General features: G+C 50.8%; 1 protein-coding gene across 1 annotated transcript; it reads right to left on the bottom strand.

Moving 5' to 3' along the window:
- Positions 1-4,445: 4,445 nt before the first annotated feature.
- Positions 4,446-18,959, bottom strand: LOC104366834 (microsomal triglyceride transfer protein). Its single transcript, XM_009973832.3, has 18 exons — positions 18,780-18,959; positions 17,482-17,654; positions 17,133-17,276; positions 16,463-16,570; positions 15,710-15,826; positions 13,915-14,054; positions 13,457-13,610; positions 12,611-12,768; positions 11,877-12,042; positions 11,325-11,432; positions 10,992-11,204; positions 10,651-10,865; positions 9,945-10,042; positions 8,791-8,912; positions 8,156-8,383; positions 7,711-7,835; positions 7,237-7,407; positions 4,446-6,960 (listed from the first exon to the last, which is right to left on the bottom strand). Exons 1-18 carry the CDS (start codon positions 18,844-18,846, stop codon positions 6,816-6,818), a joined length of 2,652 nt encoding a protein of 883 aa, XP_009972134.2. The 5' UTR covers positions 18,847-18,959; the 3' UTR covers positions 4,446-6,815.
- Positions 18,960-22,971: the final 4,012 nt, after the last annotated feature.

The raw sequence follows: 22,971 nt of genomic DNA, 5'->3' as shown, positions 1-22,971 counted from the left end.
CCTTGGGTAACTCCTTATTTTCCTCTTTCCTACTTTTCTTCCTCCCAATCGTCCCCTGCAGACCTCTGTTGCTCACGGTGACGGCGGGACCGCTACATCTTTTGGCATGAAGTTATTCAGTCCTCCCCCTCTTCTTTTTAATGACCCCTCTTAAAAGGTTAAACACAAAACCTACTTAGGTCACTCCTTAAAATACAGCCACACTGTATTCCTCTGGCCCTTTGCAACACCTGCTTTTTGAAGGGCTTTGAAAACCCTGCTTGATTTTCACCCCGGAAAGGCTATTCCACCCCTATGTAGCCAGGGGGTCGGGTGCTTCTGTTTCACACAGCATCACTACAGCTCACTTTACCTCCAGTCTCCGAGGCTGAAACAGCTAAAATAGTTGGTCAAAGAGTCCAGGAGGGCTTTTGGGCTTTAAAAGGGAAAGGAAAGGCTTCAAGGCTTGCAGCCTGGGGGGGTTGTGGCCAGTGGGTTTCTTGCTGGGATGGGAACAGTCCTTCCACAGCTGCTGTGCAAGCAGCTGCCTGTGGACCCCTGTGCCTGAGGCTGTCACGGTGGTGACGGGGACAGTCTGGAGAAGCTTTACAGTATTGCGTGCTGCTTTAATAAACGTATTAGTAGGATTGGAAAAGCCTGTGGATGGCTTTTGGTCTTGGCAGAATAACCGCGGTGGAGGGTAATTGAGTAAATAGGAAGAGCAGTGGCAGGAAACTACTGTTTTCACCCAAAGAGTTAAATATGGTGATTTGCCCTTTCTAATTCATCGTGCTGGGTCCCTTTAGGTGAGCGCTCGCTCCCAGGAGCAGCCACTCACTGGTGGGGTCACCCTTGCAGCCCACCCGGCACCCCAGCAGCAGCCCCTGCCCCTGGGGGGAGATGGGGCAGAGCAGGAGCTTGTCCCCGTGTCACCCTTCACAGCCTCGTCCCACCCAGGACCTGGGGGCTCCAGCTGTCTCTCCAAACACCTTCTGCGCTGCTAATATCTCTTTTCCTATAGCAAGCACCGCATCCCTTCAATACTCCCGCTATTAGCAGGGATGGAGTGGGTGAAACAGTTTCCTAGGAAAACTTCAGCTCTTTTCCGCATGGGTTTTGGCCATGTTGTGCCAGAGGGTTTTATCCCAGCCCTGTGGGCTTGCTGGCTTGGCTCAGCCAGGTTGTAGGCTGATTTAGCAGCCCCAACTCCGAGCTTTTTGTGGCGGCTTTTCCTGCAGGGATAACCCCGTGGTTTGCACAGCTGTGTCCCGTTGCAGCTTTGGAGCTTTCTCCCTCCATTCCTGATCGCTGGGCAGGATTATAACAACAGCCCCCTGCCAGCTGCTGCTCCTCAGGTGCTCTGCTGCTTATTTGCAGTCTGCTCCAGGGTGACTTCGCATGCGGTGGTCAACCAAATAAGTGCCTGTGTGCATGCCCTGTGCTTGCAGGAAAGCCTTGCAGATATCCCAGGGTGATGCGCATGGTCCAAAGCAGCAGCAAGCTTTGTGGCAGGGGTTTGGGAGGTGCATCGGAGCCCAGCTGCAGCTCTGGGGGAGATACACTATTGTCAGCGCTCTCTGTTCACTGCTGGGATTTACACTGCTGCTTTAGTGAGTTGCAGACTGCTTTTTCTGGATTTTTCACGGGGTCTGGGGAGTCAGTGGGGCCCAGCAGTTAGGGAATACAATACTTTCAGAATTTTTAATATTTTTTTGCAAGCTGCTTAGGAAGGAGCAGGCAGCGACTGATAAGAGATCTGCCCCAGCACTTTAAACCTGCACCTCCACTAGCTCCCAGGGAGACACAGTTCCTGCCGATGGTCTATCCTCTCACACACATTCCCTCACTTTTGTGCACACTTTCTCATGTTAGTTTTGTCTTTGTAGAAAGCTGCAATAGACAGGCAGATAATGTTTTATCGCCTCATTTGGTGAGCGGCGTCCATACCCTCTCCTGAGGGCTGTACAAGATGTCCTGGGAATAGAGTGACTTACAGGGGAAAAGAAAATATCAAAAATTGCCTGTGATGGCAAGCCTGGAGGCCAGGGGAGTGTGGCATTGCCACATGAGGCCTTAGCAGAGAGCGGTGAGGGGCTGCCATGGGTCAGCCCTGTTTCATGGCCCGTTGATGCAAAGGTCCCACGACCTGGAGTGCCAGCTGTGGGTCAGCCCCCCAGGGTGCTGGGGCTGCAGCTCAGAGCGGCTTTGGGCCCGGCATCTCCACCGGGTTTGGCTGCAGCCACTGGAGGTCACTGCTGATCTGCAGCTCCACATGCAAAGCCACTTTTGGAGAGGCGAATAGGAGACCTGCCTCTAACCCCTTGCAAAATCCCTGGCACCTCGGTGGTTGCTGGCACTTAGGACCTCCACTAGAAATAAGGTCTTGCACCCCCAACCCTCCCCAGTTTTCCCTGTTTCCTGTTCCTGGATGCAGGGACCGCTTGGGAACCCATCACATCCAACGGCACAGCTCGGTGTAGGACCTCCCGGGAGGGATGCCGGCTCAGGGAACACCCTACAGCTCCCAAGCAAACAGCTCGGCGAAATGTGAGATGCAAAGCCTCTCACCCACACTTTGGGAGGCAAAGGTAGAATTTCAGCAGCTAATTCTTCCCTCGTTGTTCTTGTCAAATAGTCTGTAATGAGGTTAGCTGGTAGAAATAAAATACCTTTGAGGGAGGACGCTCTTACTTGTTTCTTTCCTTCCTGACCCCTTTGACCGAGGTGGCTCGGTGTCCCACAAGGTGCTGCATTCCAGCTCCACGGGTGCAGTACTGTCAGCACTGGGGGTTTTGGGGCCGAAAGGTCCCTTCTGGGAGGGTTTGAAGCCAATGCCAAAGAAATGGGTGATTTTACAGAAATGCCCATGTCCCTTCACTGGCTTTTGCTGTTTGAGCATTCAACCAGAACTGAAAAAAAAAAAAAAAAAGATCTCCAGAAGGGACCTGGGAAACTTTAGGGTTCGTTGGCTCAACAGGAGAGCAAAAGTTTCAGCAGCAATGCAAACTGGTAAAATCCCCACTGAAATGTCCTCACCATCTCCAAGGGGTCTGGAAATGCATTTCCAGCTCCAATCCCAGCTATAGCACCTGGCATCTCTGGTAGAACAAGGGTCGTCCTTCAGGACTAGATGTTCAACCAATTTAGAGTAACACCGTTGCTCAGCATTTAAGTAAAACATGGACTAAAACCTTTTGGGGTTTCCACACTCCCTGAACACTGATGTCTCCTCGTCTGCAGGTAGTGAGCAAACCTCACTTATTTGTTTAGGGCAAAACTGATCTGCTGTCTGCTGTGAGAGAACACCCATCAGCAATATTATCTTCTCCCCATCCCAAGGGGTAAGGCTGGCATTTTCTGATTTAAACCGTGTAATGCAAACCTCATCTGAATGACAAATCTGCCTCTCTAAATCTCCTTTAGAGAAGGGGGAGAGAGAGCAATGGAAAAGGTCCTAAATGGCAGGTGGGTGTCTCCTGGCTGAGGGGCAAATGCTGAGGCTGAGAGGTTTTGGGTCCAAATAGTCCTCCCCAAACACCTGGTAGAGCAGCGTAGTTTTGGATGGGGATTAAGGCTTGTGCAGGTCCATAGGTGGTCACAGGGGTGGTACACACCAGCAGAGGTTATAGGAACTCATCAGCGTGTAAAACAAAGTCTGAGTCAGGCCAGATCCTGACAGGGAGACAAGAGGAGTGGGAACTAATGGGATGCTCCTGATGAGAGGGTGAAGATGGGGAGCAAGCAGGACTGAGAGCTGCTATCAGGGGATCGGCAGAAAGCTGAGCAATGCAACAAGGGCGATATGGGCTCCCTCCTCCCGCGGTCACGCAGGGATCCTCCTGTTCAGACCCGAGGGCAAGTCCCAGGGCAATTATTCTTTGTGTCCTTGAGGCCCGCTCTGAGTGAGACTGCTCTGTAATCAGCAGAGCCTTGATGCAGGGGAAGCCCTGATTTTAAGCAAAGTCTTGGATGGCCTCCAATACCTTTGCAGAAGTTGGCAGGGGAAGATAAGGCAGCGTTTTTGGCCCCACAGGAACCCCCTTGCAGGGCTGCCGTCATCCTTAATGATGGTCTGGGGGTTTCTAGGAGCAGAGGTAGCCCGTCTTGCAGCCCTGATGGGGCACTGAGCTACGTGTCTCTGGGGAACCCTAAATACCCACCTAGAAAGCAGCTCCCTGGGGTGCTTTGGCCACGCTGTTGTTGTTGGAAGTGCCTGTGCTATGGGAGCTGCTCTCTGCCTCTCTCTTCTTCCCAGCTGTGTGTCCAGAGAAGTTGAGTGTCAAATGGAGAAAATATAAAAACACTTGGCATTTATTTCTGTGCATAACCAAAGCGCTCATACTTAGTGCCTCCAGATGGAAAACCATACAAGTTCCCCCTGCCCCAAACCTGTAGACTCAGTGCTATGTTATCAGGCTTACAATTTACAAAAAATGCTCAATATCCCTCTTTTTTTTTTCCTAAAAATCATGTTCTATAATAAAAAAAAAAAAAAAAAAGGGCTAAAAATATACCAAAGGCACATTTTTATCGGGAAGTAATTAAGAAATACTGTTTTTCCTTTGCGAGCTTCCCTCCAGTGCTGGAGAGGTGTTTGGTGGTTGTGGCTGATAACAATCCAACTTGAGAGGAGAATGCAAAACAGAAGAACAGTATTTACTTGAAGCTAATTGTAATTTTCACAAACAGTCACCAAAAGAGCCCAAATATCAGCAGAAAAGGGAAGCTGCTGTATTCCTTTGTTGCTGGAACGCTGCCTTCCTGCATGTAGGGTTGAGGCAATCTTATTTCCATCTGCTGCCTTGATTAAAAGAGAAGGGGAACTGCTGTTCAGGCGATAAGAGAGGCCAGAGGCTTCTCCATTAATATGTAAACTTTGGATCAAAAAGGAAGATGAGAAGCTCTAGGCAGAAGTCACCTCTTAATAGATGGGGTTTGAATCTGCATGCATCAACAAAAGGCACATCTACTATGCGCTGGCTTCTATAAAGAGCAGGAAGGCGACGGGATGGAGGTGTGACCCCACTACTTAACTTTTCCAGTTTGGGTTGAATAATGTCCACTCCGAAGGAAGTTTACCTGAAGTAACAGCTTTGTAATGTTTGTCGAAGCTCTCTGTGATAGATTCTCAAATCCAGAAAGGATCACAGTCAGTCAAACATGATCTCTTGCCCTCCATGGCAACCAGCATCCATATTGGTCCTATAGGATGGACCGAACCACCAATTAGCTCATTTAAAAAAATAATGCCCAAAGGACTGAGAACTTTCTGAACACCTTGGCAGCTTGTGACTGTGGTTTGAAATCATCTGGTTCCCCAGCTGAGCGCTGCTGACTGCAGATCCAGTTTTGTGTGCCACTCCTGTTAGAAGAGTGATTTCTCTATTTCCAGTGTCTTTAACCCATGCTGGGAGTCCTGGTAATCTCAAGCCAACTTTTCAATCCACTCTTTGCAAACGCTAAAATGTTTGTGCTCTTGCAGCTTCTAATTACGAGCTGTTTTTTATGACCCTGGATGATTCTTGCAGCCCAGCCTGTCTTAGAGGGAAAAATGTGTGGAAAAAAGTCAAGTGTAGACACGAGAGCAGGAAGCAGTCGCCGAGGATCAACGTCATGAGGGGATATGCAGAGCTGAGCTGAGACGCTTTAATGTCTTCGAGACACCAATGTCTCTTCCTTTTGTCCTTCAGCCAGTCCCTGCTTGAGCCCCCCCATCTCCTTCCAGCCTCCCCCAGCAGCCGGTGGGTCTCCCCCATTTTTTTCCACATTAAGCTCCATCCTCGAGACAATTGCCCCTGTCTCAAGATGAGGACTGAGACTGCTGGTCCATATGCTTTAGAAGGGTCTCTTGCTATTTGCTACATCTGCCCTGATCTGTTTTAACTTTGCCTTAATTTCCCCAATTTTGGGGAAAGCTCAGTGGGCCACGTTCCTCTGCCTTGCTCCTTTCTATAAATATATATATATATATTTTTTTTTTTCCCCCCTCTGAGTGTGAATCTGACCCCCACTGCAATACAAGCTGTTCCCCCCCGCCAGCCTCACCCTTGCTGCCTGATGTGGCACCAGCCAGGCCCTGGCAACAGAATGCAAATTTTTCCCCAGGAGTAAAAGGATGGTACCAAGCTGTGAGTGAGCTGAGTTGCCTTTGTATGCAAATAAATGCAAACACCTTCAATTGTTCCTGAAAGAACATAAAATAATTGGCAACAGGTTATGAAGCATTTCATCTTGCTTCTCTGCCTTTCTCCCTGAGGATTATTCTGGGGTGAATGTTTATGTGGTTGAATTAAAAAAAAATAATTTAAAACCCCCACACCTCTTCCAGAAATAATTTTTCCCATGTTCCTGGACAATTTGGCAGCTGAAAAACTGTGCATTAAAGGAGGGTCATTCATTCCCTCCAAGGGGAACCCTCTTCCCTGCTGGCTGAAGATATGCTCCCTCCTGATTGCTTCAATAAATGGGGAAAAAATGCAGCATTTTGGGGTATAGGCTTGCACAAGTGTTTCTTGGGCTCATTCATTCGCAAAAGAAGGCTGGTTTTCACAAGGACCAGTTTGGCCTCCAGCAAGCCCTTCCCCATGAAGGGAAAGAGTTCAGGCAGAAATTTCAGGAGGACAGGTCTGGCTCCTCCAGCCCCAGGCAAGGGGTAACTCTGGCTGTCCTGTAGCAGTTCCTCTTGTGGTCTCTTCTGATGCCTGTATTGCAGCATTTTTCTTATTAAAAGACGGTTGTGGAGGAGTTGGGCAGAGCCCTTGACAGCTCATGTCGGGTTCACAGAGAGCTGGGGTGTGTGGCAAGTAGTTATCCAGTCCCAAAGAGCTCCAACTCCCTTATTCTTCTGCCGTCAGCAGGAGGTTGCAGACCTTGGAGTTGGCCCGGTGCAAGGCAAACTCTCGCCCAGGCATGGTGCCCTGCCTGCCTTTTCGAGTAGTGCTGCTCTGGCTCCCAGCAGACTTGGAAACCGTGAAGATTTCTCTGTGGGACAAAGCAACAGCAAGATGGTCAGGAGGCTGTGGTGGTGGTGGGCCTCATCCTCCTCCCAGACCAGCATATTCACCATCTCCTGGTTGTCTAGGCATGGTGCTTACACCCATGTCATCATGAACTTGTGCTGAAACCATCCCTACTGGTTTCAACCCACCCTGCTCAATTAACGTACAATCATTAATTCCCTCCTCTCCGCAAGAAGTTCTCCTTTATCTCAAGCACGCCATGACATTTCTACAGTATCTGGCCGTATCCAGAGATTACCTGTATGGGACCTGCTCCTCTCTCAGCTGCAGGCACATGAGCACCGGGCTGCCAGAAAACCTCAGCATGGTGTCAAAGTGGATGGAGGTCTCCACCTCTGTCTGGCTTCTCAGGGTGGCTTGGAGGAAAGGGGCATCTAGTTCTGTCTGGAAATCAATGGCGAGGCTTCCCCTGCGAGAGAGCAGCACATGGATCTGGTCACCAAGCAATGGCCTTGTGCTGGGCACCACGTACTGGCACCAAAGAACCCCATGAGCTTCTTAATTTTAGGTCTGTCCATGGAAAAGGAGTGTGTAAACCAGTGCCTGCCAGACCCCCCCATACCCAACATGTCCACCAGGAAGGGCTGGACCCAGCAGAAGAAGAGTAGGGGGCTGTGAAAAGCCAGCCTAAGGTGCAGCATCCCTTGGGCTGGGGGCTAAGCCCCCCGGGCACTCCGCATCCCCAGAGCCAAGCAGTTTCCCATCCGCTGACCTTGCGTTGATGCTGGTTTTCAGTTCCTGCTCCCAAATGCTCACGTCCATGTCGGCTGAAATGTCAAGCCCCAGCCCGCCCTGGAGTTTGATGGTCACTTGGAGACCAGACTGCAGAGGAATGACCTGGAAGATGCAGAAGACAGGTCTTGCTGTGACTGGGCATGATTCTTGGTCGAGCGGCTGATATTGGTAGCGAAGTGTGGCTTCTGGGACTGTCTATCCCAGTCCCACAGCTGGGCCGGCATGGGAGGAACTCCAGCTACATGTGTTCCATGGCAGAACCAGCCATACCGCTGTCTTACCAACCCCAAGAGACACCTGGCAGTGCCATCTCGCTCTTAGATCTGTATCTGCAGTGACCAACGTACCTAAAATCCACTGGCTCGTGCTATGGGGTTCATTAGAATGTGGCATGGAGGCAGGTCACACCCCCCAACCATTACCTGGTGATGGTCCATCAGCAGGAGGTTCCCTTTGACCACGCTTGTGGGTTCTCCGCTGCTTAACAGGACCTTGGCCATTAAATCTGTATATCCCTGGAAGAAGACAATCGGCCGCAACTGAACATTGAGGAAGATGGCAGACATCCCAGCCGTGAGCTCTGGCTCCTCTTCTCCTTCCAAGACGTTTTCTCCCACCATCGACTCCATCCCTTGTGCTTCAATAGCGACCTAAAACACAGAAGTGGAGATATGCGAGCTGCGTGGAGCAAAGCCGGAGAGTCCATTTCACGCCCTGCAATGCTGTTTGAGTTGCTATGCTGGTCCAACCCTTGGGTAGACACCCTTTGAAGCAGGAGGACAGTGATGGAGCGGGCATCCAAGCTATCCCCAAGCACCATGCAGCCATGGTGTCGCATCCCCTGTTTTTTGGGGGAGCAGGGGGCTCTCTTCTTCAGAGCAGGTCTGTCTGGCTTCACACCAGTGATGGGGGGGGGGGGTGTGTGCGTTTATGTATTTCTGATATGGGGCATGCTGAGAGCAGAGGTGAGAGGTTAAGAGGGGACACAGACTGGGCAGTGTCGCCACCGGGTTAGTGTTGACACCCCCTTCCATGTATGTGCCCACCCCCAGCACACCTGAGCTGCGCAAAGCCGCCGGCCGCGGCTGAGCAGCGAGAAGTCAGAGACGCTCTTCCTCAGGAAGCCACCCTCCAAAAACAGCAGGTCCAGCCCGAAGGTGGAGAGCAGGTCCTGGGTGACTGAAAGGCAGAGAGACACCCGTAAGCATCCCCGGGCAGTGCCTGGCACATCTCCTTTTGTGAGGGAGTGACTCAACGGTGGCGAACCATAAATGCTCCGAGAGCAGGGGGTGAAGGCTGACAAGAAAATAAAGAGCCCGTAGCTAGGACGTGCAAGGTGCTCAGCAGGACAGGGCGGTTTCTTAAAAGAGCTCCTCCAAATTGATTGCAGGAATTGGGAGGCCACTGGGCATGTCTAAAAGCAGGATCCTGACAGCTTCTGGGTAATTTGTAAGCCTCCTCGATAGATTGCATGGCTAGTCCTGTAGAGCTGTCCTATCTATGATCAGGATGATTGACCCACACAGATCTCTCACGTTAGCCATTAAATATCTGGTAAAGCTAATTTATTCAGAGGGGAAAGCTTCTCTGCACTATCTCCTTTCATTCTGGCAATAATCAAAGGATTTAGCATTGCAGTATTTTTCTTCCAGGTGTTGGCTATTTTGCCTCCACCCTGCAAGGCTAGACTGAGATAATTTGAAGAGGGACAGAAATGAGAGCCGAGGGGGGTGGACATTTAAGCAGATATTTAGCAAGCATCAATTGTTGCAGTCTCTCTGAAGTTTGATGATTTTTGTCTCGGAACAAGGATTCTCCCCTTTGAAGACCTTATTAAAAATACCTAAGGAACTGAGGAATGGAGCTAAATATCTTGAGTTACCAGGAAAAGCACAGAAACTCCCACCTACAATCTACCATTGGTTTCATCTCCAGCTGACGTTCCTCTTTCAAATTAGCAGGATTTGGGAAAAGTATGTGGCACAGTCCAGCCCTCTTGCTGTAGGGGTGTCAGAGAAAGGTATATATATCTCAGGTGATGGCAACCAGTCAGCCTCAGCTGGTGTTGGGGCACTTGATCAGAAACCTCACATTGAGACTTTTGGGGCGTTTCTATAAAGCCGAGGCCTCCTCTGAGATCTTTCTTTCCCCACCAGCCCCTCCTTTAGCCATTTGAGGGGACCATGGGATTGGTGTCCTCTGTGGTGTCACCTGTCAGAGGTCCTGAGAAAGAAGAGGAGATGCCGGCTTTCGAGAAGAAGTTGTAATTATTTATCCGTGGGTCTCTCATGATGTCTTTCATTATTTTCCTGGAAGCAAGAAGGAAAGGGTATGTCAGTGGTGGGAGGGAAGGAAGGGAAAATGTCAGTAGTCATTACAGAAGGCTGTACAAAGAAGGAAATATGAGTTTCCAAAGTATTTCATTTGGTTGCTGACTGCCCAGAGAAGCATGAGCAAAAAAAAGGGAAATTGAGTAGATGTGGGCTACCCTCGAATTTCCTTCTCCTCTGGTTTATTAGGATAAACCAGCCAGATATTTTTGTGCAGCTTTTGCTTAGCTCTGGAAAGCGTTAGTGCTTGGTTTGTTTTGTGCAGATAGGAAGATTAATGCAGTTACAAATTGTGCACTGCCCTGCGAGCCAGAGCTTTGGCCTCCAAGGACTCTGCCGAAGCCATGAGCCTGGGTCCTGCCGCCACGGGACAGGATGAGGAGGGACACAGGGTTTTGGCTGTCTGTCTGTCTGTCATCTGCATTAGCAGCCCTGATGTTTTCTTCCTCCTGCAGCTGGGAAACTCCAGGCAGCTCCAGTGCCAGCTCCAAGGAGCAATGCTAGCATCCTTTAAAGGCACGTTGGGTCAAAAGCCCCAGCTGGAGTGTGGAGGAGGAAAAAAATGCAACCTTCTCTTCCAGACCCACCTTGCTGGGTGGTGGTCAGCACTCAGGCTGTTCTGGATCTTCAGCAGCAAAAATGTTGCTGTTTCTGTCTCCAGCTCATTGGCAGCCAGCAGGATGTTGATGACATCCATGGGCAAGGGCTCGTTATCTAGGAGGATTTCTGCAGCGGCCAGGCGACATGTTTTTTCATAGCTTTTCCTTTTCTCATGGAAAATCCTCCTCATTGCTTGTTTCACCTGGTGCAAGAGGGCAAATAAAATGGTGCTGGTGGTGATGGGCAAACAGCAGCTTGGTTTGCACCCGGACGGCTCGGCTTTGAACTGGGAAGAGGAGCACCAAGCCTTGGCAGCTTCGTTTTGTACCTTGTCAGAGATGTACTGAGCGGGGAATCGTCGCAGGGCAGAGATGGCAGCAGCAGTGATGGTGGCAGGACCCTCCTCGGCGTGGTCCAGGAGGGTGGGGATGGTTTCGGGGAGCACCGCGTTCCCCAGGGCCAGCAGGTAAATGACCACCTTGGAGTCCTCCTCGGTGCCCCTCAGCCCCGTGAGGATGGCTTCCACTCCACGCTCCACCTCCTGCTCGGGGTTTGCAGAAGGGAAGGAGAATGAGGGGAGGGGCAGGAGACTTTTTGGGTACTCCCAGAGGAGGTGGGGGGGGTCCTGGAAAAGCTGAGTGGAGGTTTGCAGAGGACCCACCTGCAGCCCACACAGCTTCTGCTGGCACAGCTTGCCGACAAGGGAGCCCACAGCAACTATCCCTGTCTCCTGGACCTCAGGGGCCAGCTGCTTCCCATCCAGCTTGTCCTGGGCACCGGGGGAAGGGTATTAGGAAATAGGAAAAAAGAAAAGGGAGGAAAAAGACAGAGGAGGAGTATGTTTTACCTCTTATCTCAAAGCATTTACCTAAAAAGTAGGGAAAAACTAGTACTTACCTGCTTTGAAGGAGGGAATGCATGGTTTAATTGGATAAAATGCTGATTTTTCACAGTGGCTTTTAATGAAGCTTTTATTATCTGTAATGCACTGACATAAAGCACTTTCTGCTGAACACTTTTCCTCTGAGGAGCATCTACTCCCATTGCCAGTGTCCCATTAAAAGCACATAAAATAATCCCATAAGCAGGAAGATATGTTTCTACAGAGACGTATTTTCTTTTTTCGGGAAAATATGCTTGCGGTTCCCTCCTGGCCAAAATGGGGTGAGGAGCCATCCCAGACTCAGGGAGGGAGAGAAATAACCATACTTACCAAGACCAGGCGGAGAAGCTCTCCTGAAGGCCGGGGAGAGAAAGCAGCTGCATAGAGAAACTTCTCTGGCAGGGATTTGGGCTCCTTGTTGAAATCCAGAAAGTCGGAGAGAGCTGCCAAGGAAGCCATTGACTGTGCGGCTACTGCTGCCTCCACGACAAAGGGGCTGGAACAAGAAGAGGGAGGTCATCAGTGGCATGACCCACTGATAGAGCGGGAGAAGAAACAAAGTACCCTGTGAAGCTCCTCATCCCTTTTTTTTTCTTCTCCATCCCTTCCTCTTGCTTTAAAACTCACGGGAGCTTCAGTTCATGGGTTAAAAAATAACAAAGAAGGTCAGCTCTTGCTCTGAAGTCACCTGCACCTGGGCATTTCACCGCAGAGAGGAGCGCAGACCCAGCGCCCAGGCTGACAAGGGATGGATGTTACGGCCATGGGTGGATGGTCTGTAAATAACAGACCTCCGATGCTATTTGCAGAAAGCCTTGCTGGAGCATTTGCTCTGCTCCAAAGCTAGCGCAAAAAAAAAAAAAAAAAGCTACGCAGTATTTGTACAGAACAGGCATTAAAGAAAAACAGAGTACATTCGCACTAGTCAGGATGGCTGCCTGGACAGGTGTGGTTATGGACCAGCATCAAACAACCCTAATTGCCAGGGCCAGGAATGACTCTGTGTGTGTCAGGGCTCTATATGCACAGAAAGCCAATTTTTGGCATGGTCCTGAGAGTCTCACAGCATTGCCTTGGGCGCTCTCCTCAGCAACTGCAGAACATCTTTCTTCTTGGCGCTGCGCAGCATCTGGATGAACCTCTGGAACTCCCATGTGGTTGCTGCCTTCGAGGTGTCCGTTTTGACTCCCTGCCTGTCAAAAGCCTTCAGGTAGGCTCTCAGCTGCAAAGATATGAGGTTTGTTAGGTGGAATTTAGCCTCTTTTACCCCAGAACCTGAATTACGGGATGAAGTTGATACTCAGGAAAATATTTAGGAGTGGGAGGGGCCCATGGGGGGTCATGCAATTACCTGCAAGCATCTACTGCAGCCTCCCACCCCCACTGCTGAGGACTTGTGCTGAAGCCCAAATGCCCCAATTTGTGGTACGTGCCAGGAAAAGAGCAGGAGAAACTGCGAGCATCATCGGTGCCTGAAAGTCATTGCAATTCCAGATTTCCTAGGTGAAAAGCCCTGAGGTGTTGAGGAGGCAGAAATAACCCCTCCTTTGTCCTTACTAGCCTGACCTGTGGGGGTTTCCTGACCTCAGACCTGTGATGAGTTTAACCCGACAGGGTATGCCAGCTGTGCACCACGTTACCTCTCCCATCACAGAAACGTGGTTATGTCTGGGGGGACAGAGGGGTCCTTCCACCACGGGTAGCAACATTAGATGCTGTTTAGGAGAGGTGACAGATCAGGCTGTGGCTCTACAGTGCTCCCGGGGCCGCATCTTCCCTCGGCAGTGGTGATGAGCCCCTCCAAATGCACCACCAGGGTTTAACCTTAAATCCTACAGCCTTCTCCTGCCCGCCCAGATGTCCAGCTTGGGGGAGAGTGGCGAGTTTTGGGGGTGGGTAGCATCACTGACCGATGGGCAGCGGGTGCAGACCCTCCTGAAGGGCAGGCTGGCCATGCCCAGGGGCTGGTGCCGTCCCTCCGTGCCAGCCAGTGCGTCCTCAAGGCTTTGCCCAGCCACCTCTGTTGGGCCGGGCATTGGAGGGGACACTAGCTGGAGCTGCTGCCTGTGGAGGGAGAAGAAGCCATCAGGAAGCTCTTTGTCATTTACACCCTTCGTGGTTCAGAGTCTGGTTGGGTTCATGCAGGTTTGGAGGAGGAGGAGACGTGGAGAGGGGGGGAAGCTGTCAAAAGGTGTCTGGTGCTCCCTCCATGACATACCCAGCTGCTGCACCCTGTCCTCCTCGCTGGTGGCACGAGGCTGTGCCAGCCGAGCTGGCAGGAGAGCAGCAAACATTTAACTCAAACAGAGGCACGTTTGTCCCGTGCCAGGCTGCCTGATTCAGGCAGTGGTACGGTGGCATCGCTCACCTTGAACTGATTTTGATGCCGGTGGTGGACCTCAGGGTTGGAGACACCACATGCCTTTCCTCTGACAGCACTGACTGGAGGAGGTTGTCTTTCACCACGTAGTGGCTTCTGCTGGTGGGCTGCCACTCAACTCCAAAAATCTTGAAAAGCAAGGAGAAACAATGCAACTTTTTCTCTCTTCCCCTCTCCCAGGAGATTTCTCTCCCCTCACTTAACAGCAAAAGAGCTTTCCAGTCCGCAAAGTCACTTGCTTCTTTTGTGAAATATAGTAAGGGAGGATCCAGAAGAGCCCAACCTCTTCCCAGGTGTGGGAGAAGGCAGCTGCAGGTGAGGACCACAGCGTGGGGATGCTCTTGCCGTTGTTCTAATCTGGGGAGACAGACGAGCGACACCATGCTGACTTTCATTTACGAGGTAGTGTCACCCTGGCTCAGCCACAGAAGAAAGGGGGAGCAGGGGGTGGTCCTGCCTGGCACGGATGATGCCTGGAGACTGCAAACTGGGAATAAATGCCTCCAAAAACATCGCCCTTCCTTCAGGTCCGTTCGACAGCGCTAGCTCCATGGCTGCCACAGCACAGCTGCACGGCGTGGGAAGAGGTATGGCCCTCAATGCCAAAGCCCACATCATCCTGACGAGCATCAGCAAGGACGTTCTCCGAGCGAAAGAGAAAGCTACGTAATGGCAGTTTCCACCGCGCTCATGCCAAAAAATGCTCAGCTTCCTTGCTCTGCTGCGTGGTGACCTTGGGGGAGCTCTCTGGATTTTACTTTTCCTTCCAAAAGAAATGACGCACTTGCTGGACTTCACCTCTGCCTCGTCTCCCAGTCCCGGTGAGGGGACTGCCGGTCACGCTGGGAGATGTTATCGGAGCAGCTGGGCTTGCACATGGCAGGTCTCGGGGAAGGAGAAGAGCTGGACCATGTGCAAGCGGTGTTTTTTGACAGCAGATGACATTAACAATAACACTAATATCATCACTGTTTTGATAGAGACCTTTTATGCATAGGCTTTGCCTTTTATAGAGCTGGGCAGCATCGTTATTTTGCCATCACAGCTGTGGATACAGGCAAAGTCCAGAGAGCTGTCTCATTCCAGATGGCAGTCTTGTGGGAAAACCTTATTGCCAAAAATGTGCTATGCAGGGTTTGTTACTTTCTTGGGTAAATTTGCCATGATTCATACTCCAGAAAGTTTTATTATATGAACACGCGGAGTTTGACTGCCAGGTGTCAAGACCCCTGCTAAAAGCCTGTGGGCTCTCTGTGCAGTGATGTCCATCTTTATATTGATTTCAGTAGAATTTATATATTTAAAAAAACCCATCAATTTTAATCATGGCAGGTGTAGCTGCATTAAGACCCACAGAATCTCATCTAGTTATGTCAGAGCTAAACACGGGCTACTGCTTTAAATGAAACAACTGGCTGTCTTTGGTCCTGTCCCATGTCAACCTAATCCCCAATCCAATGAGCCAGAGGTCCAGAAAACGTTTCTGTATTGCCACTTTCCCAAGCAGGATTAGCTGGCAGGTTGGAATTGATAATAAGGACGGGATAACCCAGGACATCTTTTCTGCTCCTGCCCACCCCAAAACCCCATGCTCCTCCCAAGGTATGCTGGTGCATCCCACTTTGGGCACGGGTCTAAGGGCCGGAGCCTCGTCCCAGGCTGGTGCAGAAGGCTGAAGCCAGCTGGGCGTGGGACTCTCAGGCGACCTGTAAGAAGATTTTGGGGACAACCCTGATGTACTTTATGTAAGTTAAGCCCACCACCGCGAGCGCAATGGACTTGCTTTGTTTACGGAGGTGAATCCAGACTCTGGCTTTGTGCAGCTGAGGAGATTTTTTGTCTTCGTGATGGAATGGTTGGACACAGTGTACGTGACTTGGCAGCTCCCGGAGACGTCCTCCTGAAACACAAATGTCAGTGACCACGGTTAAGGGTGATTGGCTTTGATCGAGCCTGAATAAAATGGTCTGTGTAGAGGACAGACACAAAAGACAAACTAATAAATAGAAAAATCATCAAAAAGCTAGAACCTGGGCTGTGTTTGGGGATGTTGGATAGCTCCAACTCCATCTGGGCAGGAAATTTGCTTTTGTGAATTTAGGGTAACACCAGCAGCAGCACTTTTGTGCCTGCATTTTGGTCTTTGAGGTTATTTCATGTTGTTTGCAGGTCACTACGGCATCAGTTGAGCTCTGGAGGGAGGGATTTCCCTGCCATTTTCTGGTGGAGCTCAGCAAAGCAAATCCCACTTGGCAGAATTTCTTGTAGTTTTTTATCTATTATTCCTACTCTCCAGGGAAAGACGACGATTTTGTAAGTGTGCCCATTTCTGAAAATCATCTACAGGTTATTTTATTTTAAATCTTCTCTCTTTCCAATAGTCATCCTCACTTATAGCCCAGGGGCAGCTGGAGCAGCAAAGCCCGTGATGTTTATCCTGAATTTTGCCTCCTCTGCTGAAGCACAGGGGCTGGCTCTTCTGCTGTGGCACAGTCCCTGGCTTTTGGGCAGGATCTGGCCCTGGCTCCGCACCTACCTCCACTGCAGTGCCGGCGTGGGGCTGGAGCTGGAGCAGACTGATGATGCCTCTCTTCAGGTTTGAAATCAGGACGCTTTCGGCTTCGGTCCCGTAGAAGGCTTTGACCTGGGAGGGCAAGAGGAGGTGTCTGCCTGCAGGGATGGCTCTGGGGGCCCTGCGGGCTCTCTGCCGCCGCCCCTGCTCAAAGGCATCTCCCCTGCAACCGAAGCAACACCCTGTAGATACATGAAGATTTTTCACAAGGAGGACTGTATCCCTCAAGAGCATGGGGCTTTGTGGATGCATGCCCATAAAATTCCACACCCCCAACCACCCCCCCCCTTTTTTTTTTTTTTTTTCCCATGCCCTGGTTTTGCAAAGCCTTAGAGGAGAAAGTCAGAAAGGAGCTTATAACCCATGGTTAGGACTGAAGCCCTTTTAACACGGGATGCTGCAGCTCCAGCTGAGCCTGCAGCCCCTTTGGGGGATGGAGCCCCTTAGGGTCATACTGGACCCCATGGGAGATGGTATATTCCTACATTTGCCACCCTGGCTAGCTCCTCGTGCTCTGCTATGAAATCAGAGGTGGAGCAGGAGTTTACACGGGCTTTGTAGCTAGGACAATTTGGGATGTGGGCAGGAGTGCTCTGCGGAGGGCATGAGCCAGCCCAGGAGGTGTCCAGCTGACCTTCCCGCTACTCCAGGAGATGAACACGGGCTGCTGGAGCTCTGCCTGTGCCTCCTGGCTCAGTGCAATCTCTGCAGGGGGACCCTCAGTGCTGTCCTGGCTCCTCTCCTCTTCTGGCTCACGTTGGGCTTTCAGATCGCGGATCTATGGTGGCAGAAGACAGCAGAAAGCGGTGACCAAGCACATCTGCTCTGAGGCTGCTGTGCATTTTACCTGCAGGTGGTGGCCTCTGGGTCACAGAGGTAATTTTTCAGGGGGCTTGGGCTAGAAAGGGAAGGGGATAAGGAAAGACAGCATCCCTGCTCCCAGGAGGAATACCTGGCTGCAACCGATTTACCACCTCACGCACCTGCACCTGGAGCAGCTCTTCCCCACCTTGGTCCCTCCAGAGCGGGTGCAGCTGGACCAAGGCCTCAGCCCTCAGCCAGGCTCCCCGGAGGGACGCGTGGTCCAACTGGATGTCCAGGGAGTAACGGTACTGATACAGGGTCCCGGGCTGGAAAGAAAGCAGCTGCAAATCCCCTAAGGAAAGATGCAAGTACATGGTTGCAGACCTCAGTCCCTCCGCTCGCCGCAGCCAGAGTCTTCCATCCTAGAGAGGACCTGGACGTGCAGAGGACCGTTTGCGACCCACATCACTTTGCCTCCTGCAAGTGTCATTTTTACGCCAAGCAGCAGGTATAGCTGACAGATTTAGGGGAGCACATGGGAAGGTTTTCCTAGGAAATGATCTGTGCCTGCGGTTTGGATATTTGGGTGTTCTCGGGTGACAACTGATTCTTGCTTGCATTTCCAGTCCTGCCTTAGAAACGATGGCCAGAGTGGGGGCACTCCTTGGGGACTCCAGGACTTTTTGAAACTGTCAGAGAAACACGCTTTAACCCTGAAGCAAAGTTTCATGAGCATGCCCACGGACAGGAGGGATGTCTTGAAGTGTCTTTTCAGCATTGTGCATTAGGTGGGGCAATGCTAGCATTTTTGTTTAGGAGGGAAGAGAGGCCATATTCTTCATATTGTGTGTTTCCCATCAGTACTGTCAATTCCTAATTAAATCACTGACTTTGTGATGGGGGCAAAGAGAAGTTGCTGGGGCAGCTTTAAATTAAAACTCCTTGCCTTAATCTTATCTAGAATTATTTGGAGTCCCTCCTTTTGTTTGTAGGCCCCCCTACAATCTTATTTGTATATGAAAAGCCTAATCTATTTTCTAAAGCCTAATCTGTTTTCTAAAGTCACTTGAAATTTTCCTGCAAATCTGATGCACTTGCTGGGCTTCTGAAACGTTTTATAGTTTTGCTACTTTTGTTATAAAGATAAATGAATAGATGGAAACCGAGCTCACTCCTTGGGGCTTTTCTCTGTGAGTCAGACTGAAGCATTTCTGTATTTCTGCACCATGTGTAGTTTAAAAAGGCCCAGATCTCCAGTTTTCCTTACCCCACAGGGAGATCTTCCCTGGTCCCCCAAAATTTCCTTGCCTCAGGACATGTTCAGACCGTTTGCAGCTGTGGCAATAACTCTTCCCTCCCCAGCTGAAGACGGGAGAGATGTTGCATTACGGCGAGCCCCAGGAGGCTCTTTGTGCACTGGGATGAGCATCCCGACCCCGTTTTGTCCCTGGACCCAAAGCAGCCCGAAGTCTCTTACCTTTTGCTGTGCTCCCGAAGGAAAAGCAAAGCAGGCAAACGGATCCCAAAACCGCCTGCGGATTCATGGTGGGCTCTGGGAGCTGGGCAGGAGACGGGAAAGGAAGTGGGGTGGGAGAGGGACTATACAACAAAAGTGGGCAAGATTTGCAGCGTCAGGCGAAGGGGCCCGACCTTCTCCCTATCCCTGCCTTACACACCCAAGGAAAAGCAAATAATTAAACTTTTGCACCAACCCCCGGCAGCCACGGAGGGTTTGGAAATCAGCTGAGGTTTGCCAAAGGCCAGCAGGAAGGGGGGGAAGCTGCAAAAAAGAGCTGCCAGAAGCATTGTGGGGGTGGGGAAACTGTCAATTAGCCTTGATATGGGAGGGGGATGCTCAGAAAGCTGCTCCATCCCCTGGTGAACCATCTTTTCCCACCAGAAGGGAAAGTGGGAGAAAGGGTTGCTATGAAAAGAAAAGATCCAGGAGGGGGAAGGGAGAAAACTGCTTTTCCATCCTTTTAGTTAGAAACTGGGATTTGCAGACTGGAGGCTCAAGTTACTTAAAGGGCCAGACTGGAGGGGGATGGGCAGAGCTCGCTGATGGGTTGGCCATGAACAATGTTACCACCCCCCTGCCCCCCTAAACAGCATAGGAAGGGGTTTAGGAGGTGGGTGCTTTGCTGGTTGTGCTCCACACAGCCTGCTAACCCCTTGGCCCACCAACCGTGCATTTTTTTTCCCATGCGTGAACTTTCTGATTGTTGAGTTTAATTGGTTCCTAAGGACACTACAGACTGCAAAGGGCCAAAGTCCCTACGAGGTGGTGGTGTGGTTTAGGGTCCTGTGAAGTCTTTTTGCCAAAAAGAACGAGAGAGCAGGGCATATCACACCCTTCTTTTGTACAGGGATCTGAGAGGCAGCGATGTCATTGTGGAAGCGATCTGCATATTTCAGTGAGACCAAACCCCAATGGGTTTGGTGTTATGGCATTTTTAAGGGCACATCTTCCAGCTCTGCATCACCACTGGGCGTTTGGGCCACTACTGTGACCTGAAAAGCAGGGCAGGTCCAGCTGTGAGCTGGGGAAAAGTCCTGCTATAGGTTTCCCACACGTGGTATTTCCACTTGGTCCTCTGATAGTTTTTAGGGACTAATACCCTATATTTAGATTGAAGCCTTTTCCTCTCTTTATTATTGTCTTTCTTGATGGTCTGCCAGCTTTTAATTCAATGGTTTCCCTGTGAGTGATGACCATTAGGGTTATCCTTCAGTCAGCTGCTCAAGATCTAACCCCAGGGTGTGATGCCATTAGTTGGGATGGTCTATCTGCACCAGCTTCTCCTCCTGGGATGCACAGACCCGTGGGACTTCTGCTCTGCCAGTGTGCACTGAGAGGGCAAAGCACACTGGGGATGGATGGAAGTCCTGCTGAACACGGAAAGCTTTCACCTTTTAGCCAGGGTGGGGAAAAAAATGAAATGTTTCAGAGAGCAAAGTGGCTGTTGAGGCTCTAAGTCCCCAAAATCAGGTCCCAGAGTGTTTGCTGGTTTCAGCTAAACACACTACCTGGAGAGGAAAGGCAAACAGAAATAGCTTGTGAAAAAGACCCTGCTGATAAGGAGGCCTCAAACAGGAACTGAACTTTGTCAGGTTTGCTTATTTAGACTCCGCTGCTGAGTCCTTCCAGAACCGGGGTGTGGGAAGCCGGAAAGATGCAACCTCCTTTCCCACAGGCAGCTCTGGGATGCCAATTGCTACCTGCCGGGAAGTCTGAGAGGTGAAACCATCTGATAGTCACTCGGCAGTGTTTTTCCTGCGGTTCCCCAAGGAAGGGAGTTCATCCACTGCCTGTGCTACCGGGGACGAGCTGCTGAGCTGCCACTTGAAATCTGCATGGGAGGTGTCTTGCTGTCATTTCGCGGTCTCCTCTGTTATAATCTCATCCTTGTGACAAGATTGCAATGGGCAGGGAAAGCAGTCAGGTAGCTGGAAAGTCACCAGGGATGGGATTTATCTTTAGGTTCCTAAATCAAGTCTCTGGACTAAATCAACCATCCCGGATCCTTCTAAAGGCAGCGGAAAGAGAGAGATGTCTTTGGAGGATGTCACATGCAGCTTATCTTGGGCACTGCCTTACTGTGACATTAATCTGCCTCTGATGGTATTTATTTAACTCCATCAATTATGTAGGAAATTAATATCTAGCTCAGACTTTGATGTGTAACTTTGAAATGAATCCTGCCCTCTGATGTGCAGCTTTGCTAGTCCCTGCGACAATTTCTCTGCCTGGAGAGAAAACCGCCCCAGATTTGTTAGCGCAGGAGGGGAGGCTGGGATGCACAATGAGTTTCACTACCTGTCTTCACCCGGTTTCTCTTCCTCCAGACCCAGCTCTTGCTTCTGCCTCTGGAAGAATCTGTGAAAGAGTAAAGCAGAAGAAAGCAAGTGTTTTATATTCCTGGTGTTGGTCATGAAAATGAAGGGGAGATGGCTTTGCCTCTTGCTCAGCGTCACTGTGTTTGTCCACTCTATAGTGACTATAGGACACCGTGGCTGTGGGTCTAGGCAAAGGCACTGCTGCCCAGCATCGCTGCGTGGTTGCCCATACCCCGTGCTTTCATCCATGTACTGCTCAAGTGACAGGATAAGTGTCAGTGAGCTTTGAATCCATCCCACAGCTGAATCCACCCTCAGCCCCCTCCTTGGCTCCCTGGACCTGCTCTGCCGGTACCTGCTGGGCTGCTCCATGCCCCTGTGCCCATCCCCGGAGGCCACACTCCCCCTGTGCCCCAGTCTCTGCCCCCACCACCTACAGCTCAGGCTGGAGGTTGGCTGCTGCAGGCTCCAACAACCCCAGAATGATGCTCTTTTCAGCAAGAAGAGGGCAAAAAGGAAGCAGAAGGAAGCGCATTTCCACTGTTGCATTAAAAGCTTTGATAGTAGCGTCACGAGCTGATCCTCTTTTCTGGACCTTCACTTTTCATTTCTGCTCACTTCAAATTTAACCAACTTTTATTAGGCCTTCAATTCACTAAGTGTTCCTCTCAAACCCATCTGGGGCTGTCATGCTCTTGGAAAGGTGTCTTATGAAACTTTGCAAACTTACAGACAGATGTATGGTCCTAAAAACAGTGCTGCTGAAAACTTGGGTGTTCCTCCTGCCCTCTGCATATCACCCAAGTGAAATGTCATCTCCTGTTTCCAACTGGGCACAACTGTCAGTGCAAATCCTCTTCTAACAAATGAATGTAGTGTGGTCAAGGATATGTCTTCGTCATTTGACTTACTGTTTGGACACTGTGCTGCTAATTCTCTTGGAAGTGAGATGGTGGCAAGATTTAGGGACAGCATTGGGATGCTGAGCCCCCCACCCTGGTGCCCAACCCTCGTCCTCATGCCGCTGCCTGGCTACCGAATCACCACGGGGTCTGGCTGCGGCAGCTCTGGACGCGCCAGCTCGGAAACCCATTGGCAGTGGCAGAGCAGGGACAGTCAGTGTCCCCGGGTCACCGTGCCCCAGGGTCAGAGAGGTGCACAGGGACCTTGCCGCCGAGGTGTGACGTCAGGTTGGACTTTAGCAAAGGGTGGCCAACCCGCCCAGAGGCCGAACTGGTGAAAGCAGGAGGGAGGCAATGGGGACTGTTGCACCAAAGCCCTTCGGCTGCAAGCCTCAACCCATGGGTGTTTTCAGGGGATATTCAGGTGCAGATTTTCATCAAAAACATCTAGTGGAGATAATGAGACCCAAACACTCCTTACCCAGGGGAGTACCAGTACCAGTGGCCAGTCTCTAGGCTTGAAAGCCACTGTACTGGGGTGTGAACTGGGGAGGTTGCTTCACCATCTCAGGGTTTTCCCAGCACAGTGCTTGGCTAGCTGGGGAGTTTCCAGCTCTGTTTCCAGTATCTGATCACCCTGGGGCAGATGGGAGAGTGGAAGGAGAGACTCCCTAAGGGCTCTGTTTCTTTCCCATTTTTTGCCTGTGATCTTTAGTTACGTACCCACTCCAGCCTCTTATTATTTAAGAGTTTTTAGGAAAGACGTGGAAGCAAGTAGAAAACAACCTGCTGATAAAATATGCAGATAGCCCAGAGAGGGGAAGCAGGAGATAATAAAGAGTACATAGTAGGCCCCAGGGGTAAATCTCTACAGGGTGACTCAGTGGAAAAGAGCAAGGGATCCAGGCTGCCCCTCCAGATCAGGGGAAG

Source organism: Tyto alba, unplaced genomic scaffold, assembly GCF_018691265.1.
Source record: "Tyto alba isolate M040663 unplaced genomic scaffold, T.alba_DEE_v4.0 Super-Scaffold_1, whole genome shotgun sequence".
Classification (NCBI taxonomy): Eukaryota; Metazoa; Chordata; class Aves; order Strigiformes; family Tytonidae; genus Tyto; species Tyto alba.
This window is presented reverse-complemented; position numbering and strand designations above follow the sequence as displayed.

Coding starts and splice junctions, on each gene's coding strand:
- LOC104366834 (XM_009973832.3), bottom strand. CDS start 18,846: ATGAATCCGCAGGCGGTTTTGGGATCCGTTTGCCTGCTTTGCTTTTCC. Junction 7,836..8,155: donor TGCTGATGGACCATCACCAG/GTAATGGTTGGG, acceptor TGCATCTTCCAG/GTCATTCCTCTGCAGTCTGG. Junction 7,408..7,710: donor AAAACCAGCATCAACGCAAG/GTCAGCGGATGG, acceptor GCTCTCTCGCAG/GGGAAGCCTCGCCATTGATT.